Raw genomic sequence first — 16,482 nt, 5'->3', positions numbered from 1 at the left:
TGGGTGTTGAGAGAGCTGGCAGGGGTCATTGCTGTGCCCTTGGCCTGGCTGTACAAGCAATTGAGGTCTACAGGCCAGGTGCCTGGAGATTGGAAACTAGCTAATGTGGTCCCCATTTATAAGAAAGGGAGAAAGGAGGACCCAGGAAACTATAGGCTGATAAGCCTCACATCAGTTTTGGGGAAAATCCTTGAAAAAATTATCAAGGAGCACATCTGTGAGGGGCCAGCAGGGTAGATCATGCCCAGGGGAAATCAACACGGGTTCATCAAAGGCAGGTCCTACCAAACCAACCTGATGGCCTTTTATGACTAGGTAACTAAATCCCTGGATGATGGTGTCACCGTGGACGTAGTCTTTCTGGACTTTAAGAAGGCCTTTGACACTGTCTCTCACCCCCTTCTCATTAATAAATTGAGCGACTGTGGCATTGATACCTACACAGTTGGATGGGTTAGAAATTGGCTGATGGAGCGTACCCAGAGAGTGGTGGTGGATGGGCTGTACTTGACCTGGCGGGTCCCCCAGGGCTTGGTCCTGGGGCCTATACTGTTCAACATCTTCATCAGCAGCTTGGACAAGGGGGTGGAAAACACATTGTCCAAGTTTGCCAATGACACCAAGATGTGGGAAGAGGTAGGCACGCTCGAAGGGAGAGAGAGGCTGTAAGTAGATTTAGACTACAGAAGTGGGCAGATGGTAACAGGATGTGCTTCAATGTAGATAAATGCAGGGTGCTGTGCCTGGGGAGAAGGAATCCACAGCATACCTACAGGCTGGGGAGCTGCCCCCTTGAGAGCACAGAGGCAGAAAGGGATCTTGGAGTCGTTATCGACGCCAAGATGAACATGAGCTGCCAATTCCAGACTGCAGCCAGCAAAGCCAACCGCACCTTGTCATGCATCCAAAGATGCATCTCAAGCCGGTTCAGAAAGGTGATACTCCTTCTCTATGCGCCATTGGTCTGGCCTCAATTGGAGTATGGCATCCAGTTCTGGGCACCACACTTTAAGAAGGATGTGGCCCGCCTTGAGAGAGTTCAGTGGAGGGGCACCCGCTTGGTTGGAGGGCAAGAGGGCAGGCCCTATGAGGAGAGGCTGAGGGACCTGAACCTGTTCAGCCTCAGCAAGCAGAGGCTGAAAGGGGATTTGGTGGCTGCCTACAAACTTGTTAGGGGAGATCAGCAGCAAATAGGAAGGGTCCTATTCCCCCCAACAGCACCTGGGTGACGAGGAGCAATGGCCAGAAGCTGCTGGAGAATAGGTTCAGGTTAGAGATTAGGAGGCACTGTTTCACTGTTAGGGTGGCTAGGGTCTGGAACCAACTTCCTAGGGAAGTGGTCCTTGCTCCTACCTTGGGTAAATTAAAAAAGAGGTTAGATGAACACCTGTCTGGGGTCGTGTGATCCCAGCATGTGCTCCGGCCACTGGGAGGGCGGGGTCAGACTAGATGATCTATTTAGGTCCCTTCTGACCCCTAACTACTATGAAACTATGAAACCGTATACCTCTGTTAAGACCAGTAATTTGTTTTTGGCTTAAACTTAGTTTGCAGGTTTTGGGGGAGGGTGGTCTTCAAGCCCCAATTTCTGGAGTAAAGTGATTTGGTTAAAATCTTAATGCCTGGCTGTGCTGACAAGTGCTTCTTAGTGAAGATAAACCATATGCCAGGTGAAAGACTTTTGACTGAAACTTAGCTAAGAGAAGTAGTTAGCTGCATTACTCTGAAGTCAGGGTAGATATGCACCTTTATAGACTAACTAAACAGGATATATATAAGAGACTACAAGCTTTCATGAGACCAAGTTCACTTTTTCAGATGCAAAGCCAGCAGAAGCCTTGTCCTGCTGCTGTAACTGTGTCCAGACTAGAGGTTTTACTGTTAGAGCTACACTGGATAAAGAGCATGAGCTTTTTGCACTGAGCTGATGTAGCCATGATAGCAAAACTCATAATACAGACCACACCTGAGATATGCTCCACGTCTGGAACAGTTCATGGGCTGAATAGGTGAGACAAAGTAGGAGAGTGGAAGAAAAAAACATGACATTTTCTACACCATTGGGAGAGTGGGGAGGGGAGGAGGGGAATTATACTTGCAGCTAGTTTACATACAGATTTTGCATCAGTATATTTTTTATACACAGTTAAATGACTTTATACTCTTAAACCTGTCTCTCTTAGACCAATATAGTTTATTCCTTTTCCCATATGGAAATAGCTAGGCCAGTAAGAGCTCCTGTATACAAATATAACTGCATCTGCCCTGGGAAGGGGTGGAAAGTGGCACCATTTCTGCATGTAGACAAAGACTCTTGTGTACTGCTGCTTACAAGAGGGCCCATCAAAGAAGTATCACCGTCTGCAGTGAGGGTGTCATACAGCTTTTCTGAGGTGCAGCTTTAGATGGTTTTGAGATTGCTGGGAATTTTCCTCTCACCAGTAATGAAAGCAGGAGCAAACCTTCTTGTTAAAGAGGCTGAAGCTGAGTAGTTAAGATTAGCTGAATTTTGCACTTAAAGCAGGGACTGAACCACCTTGCTCTGTATAAAGAACATGCCCTCCTTGAAATTAGAGCACTTGCTCCAACTACAGATGGATTGTCTGAGAATTTACTAGTTAATCCAGTGATATAAAATAACCAAAGTTTGGCCTTTGAAGAACATTGCACAATCCATGGCGGGTTCCTGCCCCCTGCATCCCCCCATTTGCAATTTTTCTCCTTCCCTTCAAAGCAGGGAGTGGGATTCTGCTGTTTTGTCCCAAAGAGGTACTTAAAATCTCAGAGCAGGTTTTAACCAGTGGCAAATGTGGTCTGTCTTTGGATGAACTTGCAGCTCAGCTGTGTTCTACACTGGATTAGCTGCATCTATCATCAGCAATGGTCATTTTGCAGCGTTGAAAAGAGCACCCTTTCTCCAGGCCCCCTGTGTCCTTTCTTGTCCTTTCTGCAGAGAGGACATGCCTGATGGATGATGATTTGGATATGCAGAGGCCAACTTATCTCACAAGCTGCCATCAGATGGTAGTGGCTTCTGGTCTCTGACCCAAGCCAACAAACCTATGTCCTTGAGGTGAAGGGCTGGGCTATCATCATCTTGAGCTGTTGCAGGCTCCTATGTTATTCATTATAGTCTTATTTATTGGGGCTCCCAACCCGATTTCTGTTCACATTTAATAGATCCCCTCCCCTACTCCAACTGAGCTAGTCATGCAGTGTCCAGCTGGCAGCACTATTCACTGGTTCCCTGAGAGCCTGTTGCCCCCAGAATAGCTTCTTTTGTGCTGCATCTCCAGACCACTGCTTGCAGAGCTGACCTTGTGGAAAGGCATTTGGGGATCTCTGTCCCTTGGCAGCTCTCCCTCTTCCATATGGTTTATCTGGCTAATGGCTGTCAGGAACCAAAAATAGCCCTGTCTAGTGGCAGCTCACCTGGCCCCCTCCAGCCCTTTTCACCAGCAGCAGAGCACAGAGGTTTTCTTGGTCCCAGACCTGAGTGGTGGTGACACCTCGTGAGAGGTGTTCAGCTCCCACTGCTGCCCAAATAGGCTGGGGATGTGCTGGAGGATTGCCCCGTGTTCCTGACTGAACTCATGCACTGTCAATGAAGAGACTGGTTGTTCAGGTGTTGAGGGGAGGGACGGGGAGAGACACACATACCATGTGGCTTTTGATAGGATTTCAGTGGATGCATGTGCTGTCTCCATGGGGTTTCTCTGTGAATTGAGTCAGAAAGCCCCCTATGAAGGGTTCTGACCTGGCCCTGGGCCTGCCTGGTAAGTGTCAGAGACACTTTACCTTGCTGTATGTGTTGCTTCCTAAAGACGCTTGGCTAGTGAATCCCAGACTGGATCCCCGGTGAGGTTCCATGCCACATAAACCACCAGTACGGCTGATGCTGGCTGGCCTGCACCTGTGGGTTGGTTGGTATGGAAGTGGCAAAGGGGATGGAACAATATGCTTTCCTCCTTGGTAGTGCAGGGCATAAGGGTGAGTAGGGGAGCTGCCTGGGCTCTACTTGGTCTGGGAAGACATGGATAACTTCATGATCTACTATCACTGTATCGAAGCCTGGACCCTGGACCCCCTTCTAGGCATGGGAGTAGAGAATACAGCTTGCTATTCAGTCCTTATTCTCCCTGTAAAGTTGGTCAACAGAGCTGCTACCTGGGATAGCAGTTGGTGAGGTGGGATCCTGTCCCTGGGAACCCAGCAGCTTGGGAGAAGCTAGTCCAGTGCTGGGTCAGATGGGCAGAATGCTCCCAAGGTCCGTTCAGCTGCCTGGAATAAAGAGCTGTTCTAATACGCTCTGGTTTCCACAGAGGCTGAGTGGATCTCAGCTTGGTTTCTCAGGTATATGGACCCCCGCAGCTGTGCTTTGCCAGTGCCCCTTCAGACCCATAGTGCCAGTGGAGGTGCACAGCAGCAATTGTCTGTGGGAGCCCAGAGACCCTCAATTCAAACTCATGATATACCTGTGGAATGGGTCTGGGTGACTGGCAGAGATGGTGCGGCAGGATTAGTCCGTGCAGTATTAGTGGATGGAAGGTAGGCTCTGGCCAGCTGCTAATCTGCAGGGGTCCTGTGAGGTGACACCAAAAGGAGGTCTCCTTTTGTGCCTGGTTCCAGCTAATTGAAATGGGGGCCCCTTCCCTTCAACACTCTCCTGGAAGGAATCCCAATTAAGGGAATGAGCCTTGGCCTTCTCTGTTGATGTACAACACTGACCTTCAGGCTTGGTAGAGGTCCTGTCAGCTCTTATTTTTATCACAGCTCTTAAATCCTTCTTTCTCTTTTGTTCCCTAATTCTGTGTGACACCCTCTGAGCGAGGCCGAGGATAACAGTCTATTGATCATGTCCTCCTGCATTTGGTGAAAGTCTGTTCACAACCTCTGCTCCCACGCCTACTGCACAGCTAATTCAGCAGGAGCCCATGCAGCCTTGGCTGCCTGTCACACCCTTTTCTGTCCGTCTCTACAGAAACGGGCATTGCCCTGAAAACTGTCCTCAGGAAGGGGTGCTGCTACCCACTGCCAGCAAGGGTGCAGTGCTGAGCTGTGAGATTTGCCAGTGAAAAGTACTTCCCAAGGGGGATGGGTCTCATAGTGAGGTCCTGCACATAAGGGCTGGGGCTATGTTTGTGGAAGACACCCACCAGGGAATGGGTGTGTTGCCAGGTTTACGGTCCTGTCCTGTGCGTGCAAAAGACTGACTCCCAGTCCCTTTGAATTCCGCAGGAGTTTAGCATCAGCACTACTAAGACTTGCTCCTTCTGGGTGAAGAGACAATTCCTTCAATAGTTTCTCACTAACACAACAAAAACCCTCCTGTGGTTTACAGAGTAACAACCTGGGCAGAATCTGAGCTTCCCTCGTTCTGATTTCACAGGGCAGTCCTGATTTCAGTGGAGTTAACATTGCCTGCCCAAAGTGTCCTGAGATATCCAGGGGGAGATGCTCTCTGCTGAGCTGTAGCACCAGGATACTGTGATGTTGCATAGCAATAACTCAGCAATTGTGGCCCTGTGAAGTGGTGGTACCAATCCACTGAGAGCCAGGTAATCTGACCCTTCCTTAGGGTGTGGTGGGGAAGTCTGGCAGGCATGAAGAGGCTGCTTCTTCCTTACAGACCCAGCAGTGTCCAGTCAGCAAGATCCAGTGTGCATGGATGGCACCAAAAACAGTGGAGTGGACTGTGATTGTCCTGACCTGCCAGCACAAGGACAGTGTCTGTGCATTCCAGAAAGGCAAGTACTATGCCTTATGCCATGGGGCCCCCTGTTAATGGGGAGGTATTAGGGATGGGGGCTAGTTCCTAACTGTGACTGCTGTTTGCAAATCTGCAGATGCATTTGAGGCTCGTGAGGAACAAACTGGCCAGAGGCGCATTTCTCTGCAGGTTTTCTACAGCCCTACACAGCTTCTCAAGTCTGAGCTGCCAACACCAGCTCTGACAATGCCCCTAGTCTTGACCTGCAGCCCTTGTAATCATGCCCTGTTCCCTACATTGCTTCACTGCACCTCTGCCCCTTTTCTCTCTAATGTTCCCAGGGCTGCAGGTTGGATGTGGGTCTAGGTGGGACTGGTGTTGGTGTTAGAGCTCATGCTCTAATACCCTCCCCAACTTCTTAGGACTGTCATTTGCAGCTGAGAACAGCCAGGAGCACTGCAGCCCTCCAGCTTCTGTGTCCTACAGCTCCACCTCTCCGGGCAGTAATAGCAGGCATGTAGGCCTGGGCCTGGTCCACAAGGGAGCTCTGTTGTCTCTGAAGCTTTGTATGGCAGTAGAGCTGAGGGAGCCAGGCCCAGCTGTGACTGGGAGGAATGAAGTTCTGAGGGACCTTTTACTTTGCAGAACCAGTGCAGAGACTGTCTCAGGACTCCCAACCCGTTGTCTGGTGCATTCATGGCGACATCATGCCTTTCTCACCCAGGAAGCTTCCCCATATCTTCCCTTTCACCTCCCTCCTGTTAGGAGTGCTGAGTCTGGCTTTCTCAGGAGATGTCTGTATGCCTTCAGCTGGTCAGAAGAAGTGGCTAGAGAGTGGCAGGAGGCATTGCCTGCCACAGAGGCTGCTGCTAAGGGCTTGGGTTGAACTCTAGGAGCATGTCACAGTATCAGGCTGGCTCTTCCTGCTCTTTTCACTTTCCATTATCTCCTCCACTTTCCAGAGCACAGTGTTTATGCCCTCTACACTGATGCCCTGTGGCATCATGTTGCAATCTGAACTAGAGGAGGGGACCCAGCACTTTGGTCAGGGATGCAGGCTTAGCTGGCATTCTGCCCAGGAGAGCACGGTGATTGCCCCTGGGCCCTTTTCCTCATGTTTACCTGAGGCTGCAGAGTCAAAGTGCCTGAAGCAGCAGAAACAGGCTGGAGAACTTGTGCTGCAGCCTGATGGGGAATTGATGAGAGGCCAGGAGAGGTCAAAGCCTGGCAGAGAGGGTGCTGAGTGCACAGGTGGCTTCCAGCCAAGGAGAAGTAGCAAATGGCTGCAGGGGAAAAAGGCTGAAGTGGCAATTTTCCTCCAGCTTCTCCCATCCTCTCTGATCCACTCCCCTGCCCTCTCCAAACTTCCAGGCTATCCTTGCCAGGGCTTGAGCCCTGGACATGTGAGCAGGAGTCTGATTCCTACCAGCAGGCCAAGGAATTTCAGATACCTCCTGAGATTAAACTTCAGGGTTCCCTCAGTCCCTGGCATGCTGCAGAGCCCCAAAGGAGGGAGTTTTATGGTGCTGTCAGGGACGGGATGCTGAGAATCCCCATGAGCAATCAGGGCTACGCCTGGCACCGGTGGCGTTAGGCCCAGCTGTCTGAGTGGGACCAGTTTTTGATTAAAACTTGGAATAAAGCTTTGGATTGTACATGATTTGGGGCATCCAGCCTGTCTGGGGCCCAGTTGCTAGGCAAGATGGGACCATGTTTGAACTCTGGCAGGGAGCACTGGTGCCTTACCCCATGTGGAAGATCCAGGTGTGACAGGCAGGGCTTGGGTTCATTCCATGAGCAAGACCTGCTTGCCTGGGAGCTGTTCTCTATGAATGGGAGCCAAGCTGCCTTGTGGGAGCAAGATGCTTGCTCCCTGTGATGCAGAAATCGGCCATGCCAATTTGGGTCCTGCTCAGTATCACCTTCACCAGGGAGCTGAATCTAGCTTCTGGTGGCCTGTAAACAACCATTGGCTCTTTTGCTGAAAGGTCAGCCCCCAGAGCCAACCTTAATTGGACACAGGCTTGTGCCTGGCTGTGCTCAGGTACTGGCAGGGGTAAATGGGTCTTGACATTAGAGGGGCACCCAGGCACGTAGGGATGAGTCGCTGTGGATGCCAGAATATCCAGCAGCCCTGGCCCTAATTGTGACTGACCTGTGCAGGACGGGGAGAGGACAGTGCTCAGGGCATCCCCCTGCCCAGACCTCGCACACACAGAGGTTTTTCCCTTCCTCTATCTGTGGAGACATTGCAAGCTGTATGTGACATCCCCTTGCAGCAAGAGGTTCCTTCAGCTGATATTGAGGTTTAGTCTCATCCTGAGCCCCAAAGGGGTCCATGTTACTGTTGCCTCACATTGCTGTCTTGCCTGGCCTGGGCACTCCACACTAACCAATCAATCCTGACTCTTGTTTGCTAGAGCTGGAGAGCCGCCAGAGGAGGGGTGTCCTGGACCCCCGCACCATCCTTCTCACTGTTGAGGACCCCACAGCACATGTGGGCAGCGGCGGAGCCACCCTCAATGCCCTGCTGGTGGCAGCTGAGCACTTGAGCGCCCGAGCAGGCTACACAGTGAGTAGGCACTGTAGGACAGGCTCTGGGGCCTGCCAGCTGCCCCAAGGCCTTGTGGCAGCATCGTAGCAGCATTCATACAAGGCATCTGCTGTGGGCCCATGGATGGGCTGGCCATCTGCCCTTGCTTATGTGGTTCTGGGTCTGAGGTTAAGGGTCATCACCCCATCAACCCTCTTTCATGCCTGGCTCAGCTAGTTGGTGCCTTGGGACTGGTGGCAAGGTGGCCACCCATGGACTTGGCATCTACCTTTCTGAGGGAGAGGTGAGGATGAGTTCAGTGCTATTGTGACACCCCTAGAGATTGCCACCCCCTCTCCGCCCCGTCAGGTATCTGGCACAAAGTACTATCATTCATGAGCACAGTCCGCTCCCAAAGCCTACCTGAAATTTCTCCTGGCAGTCTGAGCTGTGGTGGAGGGTCCAAGGAGGGAGTTGTGGGGGGATATAAAGACTTGTGGGATGTGGCCCTAGGCTAGGTGATCTCAGTCTGAGAATATCTTCAGTGCAGTGTTGCCCTTTTCCTCTGATTCTCCCCCTTCATGACTCCTGTCTGCTTTCACTGTGCTATGATGGGGAATGGGGAAGGCTGCACTGGTTCTTGAGAAGAAATGAGGTGCTGGGTGAGCCTGGCAGTCCATCATGGTTCTCTCTGCTATCCCTGTGCTCAAGATTTGGCAACGCCCAGCAGTGACTGCTTAGTGCCTCTGCAGAGGAGGCAGTGCCTCTGCCATATGCCTTCCCTGCCTGGTGCTGGCCCCTAACCCCTGGATCCTGCAGTTGGGTGGCCTCGTGGCAAAGACAGCAAGTTCCAAGGCCTGGAAGGCAGGGTGCCCTCAGCCCAAAGCTGGGGCATATATGTGACGGGCAGGAGTTGCTGACTAGTGACTGGTGACCAAACTGCTTGAAGCTGGTGCAACCCATCCTGGGCAAATAGCACTTGCTGTCCCATGGGTCAAGTTTGCTGCAGCCCGTGCTCAGGCCAGCATCAAGGCCAGCTTCCCAGATCATCCACCTCTGCTGACTGACTCCCTTTGTGCACTTCCAGGTTGTCACCTCTGATGTCCTTCAGGAGGCCTGGATTCTCATCATGCACATGGTGAGTGCTGCCTAGGGTTGGTGGGGTAGAGAGGCAGGGGTCAGGCCTGTCATGTTAGTAGGTGCAGTGCCCGTTGTCTTGTCACTGAAGTCTGCACGAGGTTACAGGCTTCTGAACGTGGGCACAAACACCAAGTCTATAGGGGTATAGGAGCAGTGCCATCCATCTGAGACCTCACCATACACAGGTCCCACTCTTGCCCCCACCTGGTGTCTCATTCCTCTCTCTCCCATGGGGCAAACCAGATGATCTTACACCATCAGCCTCCTGGCAAGAAGCTCAGCCCTCTTGGCACTGAGAGTAAGGGATGCCCAGTTCTAAAGAGAAGAGCTAGAGGGTAAGTCCCTTGCTCTGAATATGTCTGCACTGGGGGCCATGGACACCATGGTTAAGGGCTACTACACAAGTGTCTCATTGCAGGCAGGTCCTACAGTGGGGAGTGAACCCCAGGGAGACTCAGTTCAGCATCTCCTCACCCCTCACCAGCTCTCTTCCATCAAAATTACAGCCAATTCATGGAAGGCCCTGTGCCAGCCTGGCAGGGGAGCTATCTTGCTCTGGGGCTAAAATCAAGTGCCCTTTACCCTGTGCCTCCTAAAGCTGAAGAGCTGTTCAGGGATGGCCTGGTGCCAATCCCATCTGCTCCCAGCCACTTGCCTGCCCCAAGCCTTGGCTTTCCTACAGGGGCTGGGTTTGACTGGCTGCGGCCCAGCTATGCAGTGCTAACTCCTGAGCATGCAGGCCAGGACTGGATCCCTGTGGCTAGCAAATGGGACTGGGGGCCAGGCCAGCTGCTCGGAGGATTGATGGGTCTGGCAGTTTGAGTGTCAGCACATTTAACTAAAGCTGACAGCTCTCTGGCTGGAGTCAGCAGGATTCCAATGGCAGGGAGCGGGGAATGTGCCCCAGGCTGCTGTAGCTGTCAGTGGGCAGAGGGGTTACTGACTGGCAGACAGGGATTTGGGATTTGATCAATGGCACTTGCCACATGCTGCTTGCCTGCCGTCAGGTAGTGAGGATGGAGATAATGGGGCTGATGGCTGGTTGTGGAGCCTGAGAGAGGAAAGATTTTGAGTCATGAGTGTAGATAAAGAGATGGACAGACAGATGGGGATCCCTAGGTCCCCTGAGGAGATGCAGGGCAGAAAGGGGAGCATCCATTCCAAGGGACACTGCCCTGAGCCAAGAGGGGTGTTGATGCTGTTTAACAGCTCTGCAAGGATCCTTGCAGGACATTGGGGAGATGGTTACAGGGCAAGTCCAGGGTCGGTCTAGGCATGTAGCCACCAGTGACAGCCTCAGTTTGAAAGACCTGATTCTTGGTCACGGGGGAAAGCTTGGGAGCTGATGAGCTGGCTGTGGTAGTACTGGTAAAAGCAGAGTTACCTCCTGGCTGACTGAAGCTAGGTCCTTCCTTGGGCCCCCACAGACCAGAGTATCTGGGGGCTAGTGCTGTCTCAGGGCCTTGCACTTCTGTTGCCCTTCTCCCACATACCCATACTTGGCTACCTCTTCCATCAGGGCCGTGATTTCCCCTTTGACGACTGTGGCCGGGCCTTCACCTGCCTCCCTGTGGAGGATCCCAGTGCACCAGCTGAAGCACTGGTCTGCAACCTGGACAGCCTGCTCTGGACCATGACCCACCAGGTCAGCATGGGCTGGGGGTAGGAGTTTCAACTTCCCCAAGGTCAGGAGGCCTGGAGTGCACCCTCCTGAGGCCATGGGAGGAAGTCCCAGCAGACTCTGTTCCTGCTCCACCCCTGACCAGGCTATGTTGCACATTGGGGCTCGCTGTCCCACAACTATAGGGCAGTAGGCACGCTGCAGTTGGTTCTGTGTCATGCATGCCACCCTGAGGAGTGATGATGGGTGTCCTGAAAACTGAACCACAGTCAGGCAGGAAAAGCTTTGGCAACCCCAGTGCTGATGTTAGGAAAGCCAAGCTGTAACTAATGTACAGGCTCTGATATCGGGACCCAGTTCCCTTCTGCCTGTGCTACCCCACTGCAAGAGGGCCAGGAGCACCCTCTCCCTCAGGATACACAGAGAGGTTGACTGGAGCCCTGCTGAGGTAGGATGGGCATGGATTGCAGGGTGTTATGGCACTGGCTGGCTTCAACCCTGAGCTGTCCAGCTTGGACCCAAATATCAGTGGTCCTGTCCTCACCTGCCCCTTGTTGGGTGTCTCTTCCCTGTGCAGCTGTGCAAGGGCTCCCCACCTGGAGTGTGGGTCTGCAGTACAGACATGCTTCTTACTGTTCCCTCGGCACCAGGTAAGCAGTTGCCCTGTCCTGGGGGGTAGAATTAGCTGGCATGCAGGAGGTGGGGAGGCCCTACTGGAGCAGGGAGTGGGAAGCCTAGGATGTCTTCTGGTTCTGTGTTGGCCATGCAGCATATGGACTTGCTCCTGTGCAGGGAAAATCTGGTAGCCCTGGGGCTTGGGTGGGATGTGTCTGCTTCTCCTGGTGACCCCACCAAGACCCAACTTCAGTGCCCTTCCTGCTGTTTGCCATTCCCCTTCCTTTGGAACCTGCAGTCCTGCAGCCTGATGAGTACTGCCCATGCAGATGCGGCCCTGCCTGTGGGACACCAGGCCACTGTGGCAGCCAGTGGGACCACTATTGTTCCATCTCTCCCTCAGCAGTTGTAGACCTGCAGAACAGTCAGTGCAATGGCATCTCCCTGACTTGAGCATCTGAAACCCATGTGATGCTCAGAGAAATATGAGGATCCCCTTGCACCAGGCTCTTCAGCAGGCGGAAAAACTTGGATGAGCACATGCCTGCCACTGATCCCAATGGGCCACATGCCTTGGCTCAGCACTTCGTGCTCTGTTTGATATTTGCCAGGCAGAGACACAAAGTCAGAGCTGGTGATGGGTGTGTGGAGGCTCAGAGCTTTGTCCCCCTACCCAGGCTTCCCAAGCAGGGGATGCTTGGAGGGCTTTGAACCAGGGCAGCAGGAAATGGACTGGGGCTGGCTGGGGACAATGGGGACTGGCACTTGAAGGGGGAGGGGTTGAATTAGCTCAGGGTGTGCTGTGTGCCTTGGCTAGGTGGTCTAGTTGGGGATTGGCTCCCATTACTGGTAGTTGCACTGAGGGTAGGGAGCTGCATCTGTAGAAGCCCTATCAGCACCTCCCTGTTAGCCTGGTGCAAGGGACAGTAGGTCCTTCTCAGTGGATCCTCCCTGGACAAGGGATCCCACCCCCTTCCTAAAGGGTCAGGACCAATCCGTGACAGTTCTGAGGCCATGCACTGTTTCCCCCTCTCAGAGATCAACTGGGATGGATTCCAGGGGGCCAAAGTGATCTCTGTTCCCGGGACTGTCTTGTATGCCAGGAATCATGGAGTCTACCTCACCACACAGCAGGTTTGTGATTGGCTGAAGCTTCATAGGAGTGCCAAACCTAGGGCATGGCTCAGGCCACAATCTAGTCATTGAAGTTCACTTGAAGATCTCTTGCTAAGATTGGGAAATTGAGAGCATTTCTACACGTGCTCTGGGATGCGGCACTAGGCACTTTAATTAGCAAGCCACACTAGTTAAAAGCACCTGCACATCACGTGTATCAGAGTTCCCATGCTGAAAAAATGATGGGTGCTTTGAACTAAAGTTCAACAAATGTGGTTTATTTCAAAGAGCCCTGCTGCCATTTTTTCAGCATGGGTACATGCAGGGATGCTAATAAACTCAGGCAGCCTTCCATGTCATGTGTAAATTTCTGTGCTTCAGCAGACTCCATCAGTCAAGTCTACTCCAGCATGCTGGATTTCCAGTGCGTCGGAGCAGGCTACCTGTACATCTACAGGAGCCCTGAGGTACCAGGAGTGTCAGGAGCAAGAGAGGCCTAGGACAGAGTTCAGGGCTCAGTAGGGCTAACTTGATTCTCTCGTGGCTGCAGTCTGTCCAGGAGGGTGTGCTGCTGCCCCTCTGGCCTTGCTGTCACAGGGGAGCTTTGCCTGGCCAGCAATTCTGGTTTCACAGAGGATCAGCACAAACTGTAGTGGGGAGGAGTTCCCTCAGCTATGGAATTACCCTGATCTCTGAGGCCTGTTGGAGCCTCTGCTCTCTGCTGAGCCTACTTGCAAGTTCAGTTTGTACCAAAGGGGATGCGAAACCTGTTGCACTTTGTCTACTGCATCTTGTCCAAGGGTCTCTGTGTATGCCCCCCATGCTGTATGCATCCCTTTGGTAACAGGAAGCTCTACAGAGCAGCATCCCTTATCCTGCCCATGAGACTCCAGCATATTGCACCCCCTCTGTGCCCACTGTTGGGAGACACGCACCAGGTGGAGGTGGTTCAAGGCTTTCCTGGGCAGTTTTCTGCCTGTATAGTCTTGTCTTGTCCCCATCTATCTGAGCCTTTCAAATCAAAGGCAGTTACTCACCGGCCTATGGTCTGCTGTTAGGTCACTACATAGCCAGCCCCCAACAACCTGGATAAATGCATCTCTGCTAGCAGCCAGCCAGCTGGAGTGGAGGCACAGAGCAGATCTTCAGGTGTCTGGAGAACTGTGTGATATGGCTCTTATACCAGGCCCAGGCAACCACACTGGGCTAGCAAGATCTTCTTTCTGATACCCTAATTCCATTTTTGGTGGTGCCTCTTTAAGGTATTCATATGGTAGCAGGATATGAGCAGCACTGCAAGAAGGTCAAGCCACAGCCTGAAATTGAGCCAGCAACCCCACTAGTGACTGAGGCAAGTGGATCTGTTCTCCCCTGCAGGCAATTACCTAGTGGCCAGCTCCCCTCCACCAGCATAAGGATTCTGTTCTGGGCAGGACCTACTCCTGATCCAGCTGTGCACACTTGGCCCTCAGGCCTTTGAGAGTGTGGGGCAGGCCAATCTCTGACAGGTTGGCTGGAGAGGTGGCCATCTAGAGCTATAGTCCAGCAACGCTCTGAGGTGGAAGGACCCATTAGCCCTGCCCTAGTGTACCCCTGCATCATGCTTGACTTAATTTGAAACTGCATAAACTCTCCAAGGGCTGGGGGTCCACTGCTGGAGCTAACCAGCGCCTTTCTTCATACAGGGGCTCGTGTGTGATATCATCTACAGAGGCTCAGAGGCCCAGATACAGCAGTGTGCCAGGCCTGATGGGAAGGTCCCACTGGTACGTTCATGATCTTTCATCCCCTAGTGCAGGGGTGTCCGACCTTTTTGAATGTGGGGCCGGATCATGAACTTTTTATTACCCAGTGGACTGGCAGGAGCGGGCATTCGCACAGCCTGTCCAGTCCGGCCGCAGCCTGGGGGCGCAGGGATCAGGGGGTGATGCCTGACCCCACCGTGTCCTCCCTGCCGCCTGGGTGGCCTTGTGGATGCTCCCACACCTGTGCACCTGGGCTCAGCAGCCAGGGGGACATGTGGGGACTCTACAGGGGGGTTCGGGATGTGCAGGGACACCCCCTGCTCCCTCTCCACCAGGGCAGACTGAAGCCTGAGCCCAAGCAACAGGGGTCCCTCCCTCCCCAGGGCCCGTGACTCGCCACCCCCGGCGCGATGTCTGCGGGCGCAGGGGGATGCAGAGAGGCAGAAGCGGCGGGCACGGGGGGATGTGGGAAGGTGGGAGCAGCACCAGCTTCCTGCCCTGACACCCACAGCAGCAGTGGCAGCAGCATCTCCCGTGGACCTGACCACAGCATCCCTCCATGCCGGCATATGCACCCCTTGCACCCGCCTGCTGCACTGCGACCTGCTCCCCACATGGACAGTGGGGACTGGCGCAGGGCGGGGCCAGCATGCAAATGAGGAAGGGAGGGGCGGGGTGAGGAAAGGACGCATGAAATGAAGGGAGGTGCCGCACCACATTGGCAATGTCAAGCTGACGCGGTGCATGTGGGAACCTTGTCCCTTCCTCAGCCCTTCAGCAGCCATTAAGAAGCTGCTGAGGGGCTGGGGGAGGAACAAGGGGTTCCCGTCGCAGCACCATGGGCCACAGAAAATGGCTTCGTGGGCTGCATGGCAGGTTGTAGGCCGTATGTTGGACAAGCCTGCCCTAGTGCATTAGGTTTCTTCGGTGCGGTGGTGGTGAGGGGATCTCAGTTGGAAATGGGGCTGTTCGGAGCAAGGCCTGGCTAAGGAGGTCAGGTGACCTGGTATGTTTGGACAGTGGGGAAGAAATCCTAGGCTGGATGTAGCAAAGGAAACTTCCATTTCACACTTTGGGCTTCTGGGCTTTGTTGGTTGCCTCCCCCAGATTGGTTTGAACCGTGGGCTTTTTGCCTTCCTGTGTAGTGGGGGGTGGTCCTCTTCCTGGGATCTCTTGAGCATTCTAATATTATAAAAGCCTATGTCTGTCTGGCTGTAACGCTTTATTCGTGCTCTGATTGGCTGATGGAAACAGCCAATCAGAGTGCTCCAAGTGTGGGGAGTGCCCCGATGACGCTGAGCCAAGGCCAGCAGTGCTAGCCTCAGCTCTGCCACCCCACTCCCTGCAAGAGGTGGAACAGCGGCAGCATGGGGCATTACGTGGTGCTGCTCCATCCCAGCCCCCTCCCCTCGCCCCCCCATCATTCTTGACAGGGTCCCCTCTCAACCCCTGGGTCCCTTCTTAACCCCTTGTCTACCTGAGGTGAGCTCTTTGGGGCAAGGCTTGTCTCTTGGTACCTGGCATGGAGCTAGTGTCAAGCTCATCGTTTTGACAGATCCAGCTCAGCTTTTCTTCATAGAATCACAAAGAAGTAGGACTGGAAGGGACCTCCAGAGGTCTGGTCTGCGCAGCATCAATGTTGAGCCCAGGATCTTGCCACAGCCACACTCCCCTAATCCATGTGCAGCAAATCGCAGAAGCTAGGCCATGCTTTCGCTGTAGAGAGACTGTGAGTGCACACCCCAGCACTGCTCTCAGGTACTCTGTCTTGGCTGGGCTCATCAGCAGGTGCACGGGGATGCTCTGATGTGGCTGCATTGCCACGTCTCCTGCTCTGGGTGGGGGTAGGTGGGCAGGGTATGCTTCATTGCAGTGTTTCTGGCAGGGATGCCAGTCCCCAGCCACAGAGAGGGGAAGAGACAGGCCTGACCTCACAAAGCAGGTCTGTGGCCAAGTCAGCACTAGAGCCCGGTCCAGGGCTTGATGGATGAGGAGGTTTCCT

General features: G+C 53.4%; 1 protein-coding gene across 5 annotated transcripts in view; it reads left to right on the top strand.

The window, feature by feature from the left end:
* The window catches only part of FUK (fucokinase), a 41,486-nt gene that overhangs the window by 6,283 nt on the left and 18,721 nt on the right, over positions 1-16,482 (top strand). For all 5 annotated transcript variants that reach the window (XM_019535598.1, XM_019535596.1, XM_019535597.1 and 2 more), the window contains exons 2-8: positions 5,630-5,747; positions 8,131-8,282; positions 9,331-9,381; positions 10,903-11,028; positions 11,582-11,654; positions 12,656-12,753; positions 14,421-14,501. In XM_019535598.1, coding sequence (XP_019391143.1) covers positions 5,669-5,747; positions 8,131-8,282; positions 9,331-9,381; positions 10,903-11,028; positions 11,582-11,654; positions 12,656-12,753; positions 14,421-14,501 — 660 coding nt within the window. In that variant the 5' untranslated portion in view covers positions 5,630-5,668. The remainder of the gene's footprint in view (positions 1-5,629; positions 5,748-8,130; positions 8,283-9,330; positions 9,382-10,902; positions 11,029-11,581; positions 11,655-12,655; positions 12,754-14,420; positions 14,502-16,482) is intronic.

The sequence above is a fragment of the Crocodylus porosus genome, unplaced genomic scaffold (assembly GCF_001723895.1).
Source record: "Crocodylus porosus isolate Cpor-Errol unplaced genomic scaffold, CroPor_comp1, whole genome shotgun sequence".
NCBI classification, from domain to species: Eukaryota; Metazoa; Chordata; order Crocodylia; family Crocodylidae; genus Crocodylus; species Crocodylus porosus.
Note: the sequence above shows the minus strand (reverse complement) of the source record. Positions and strands in the feature narration are given on the sequence as shown.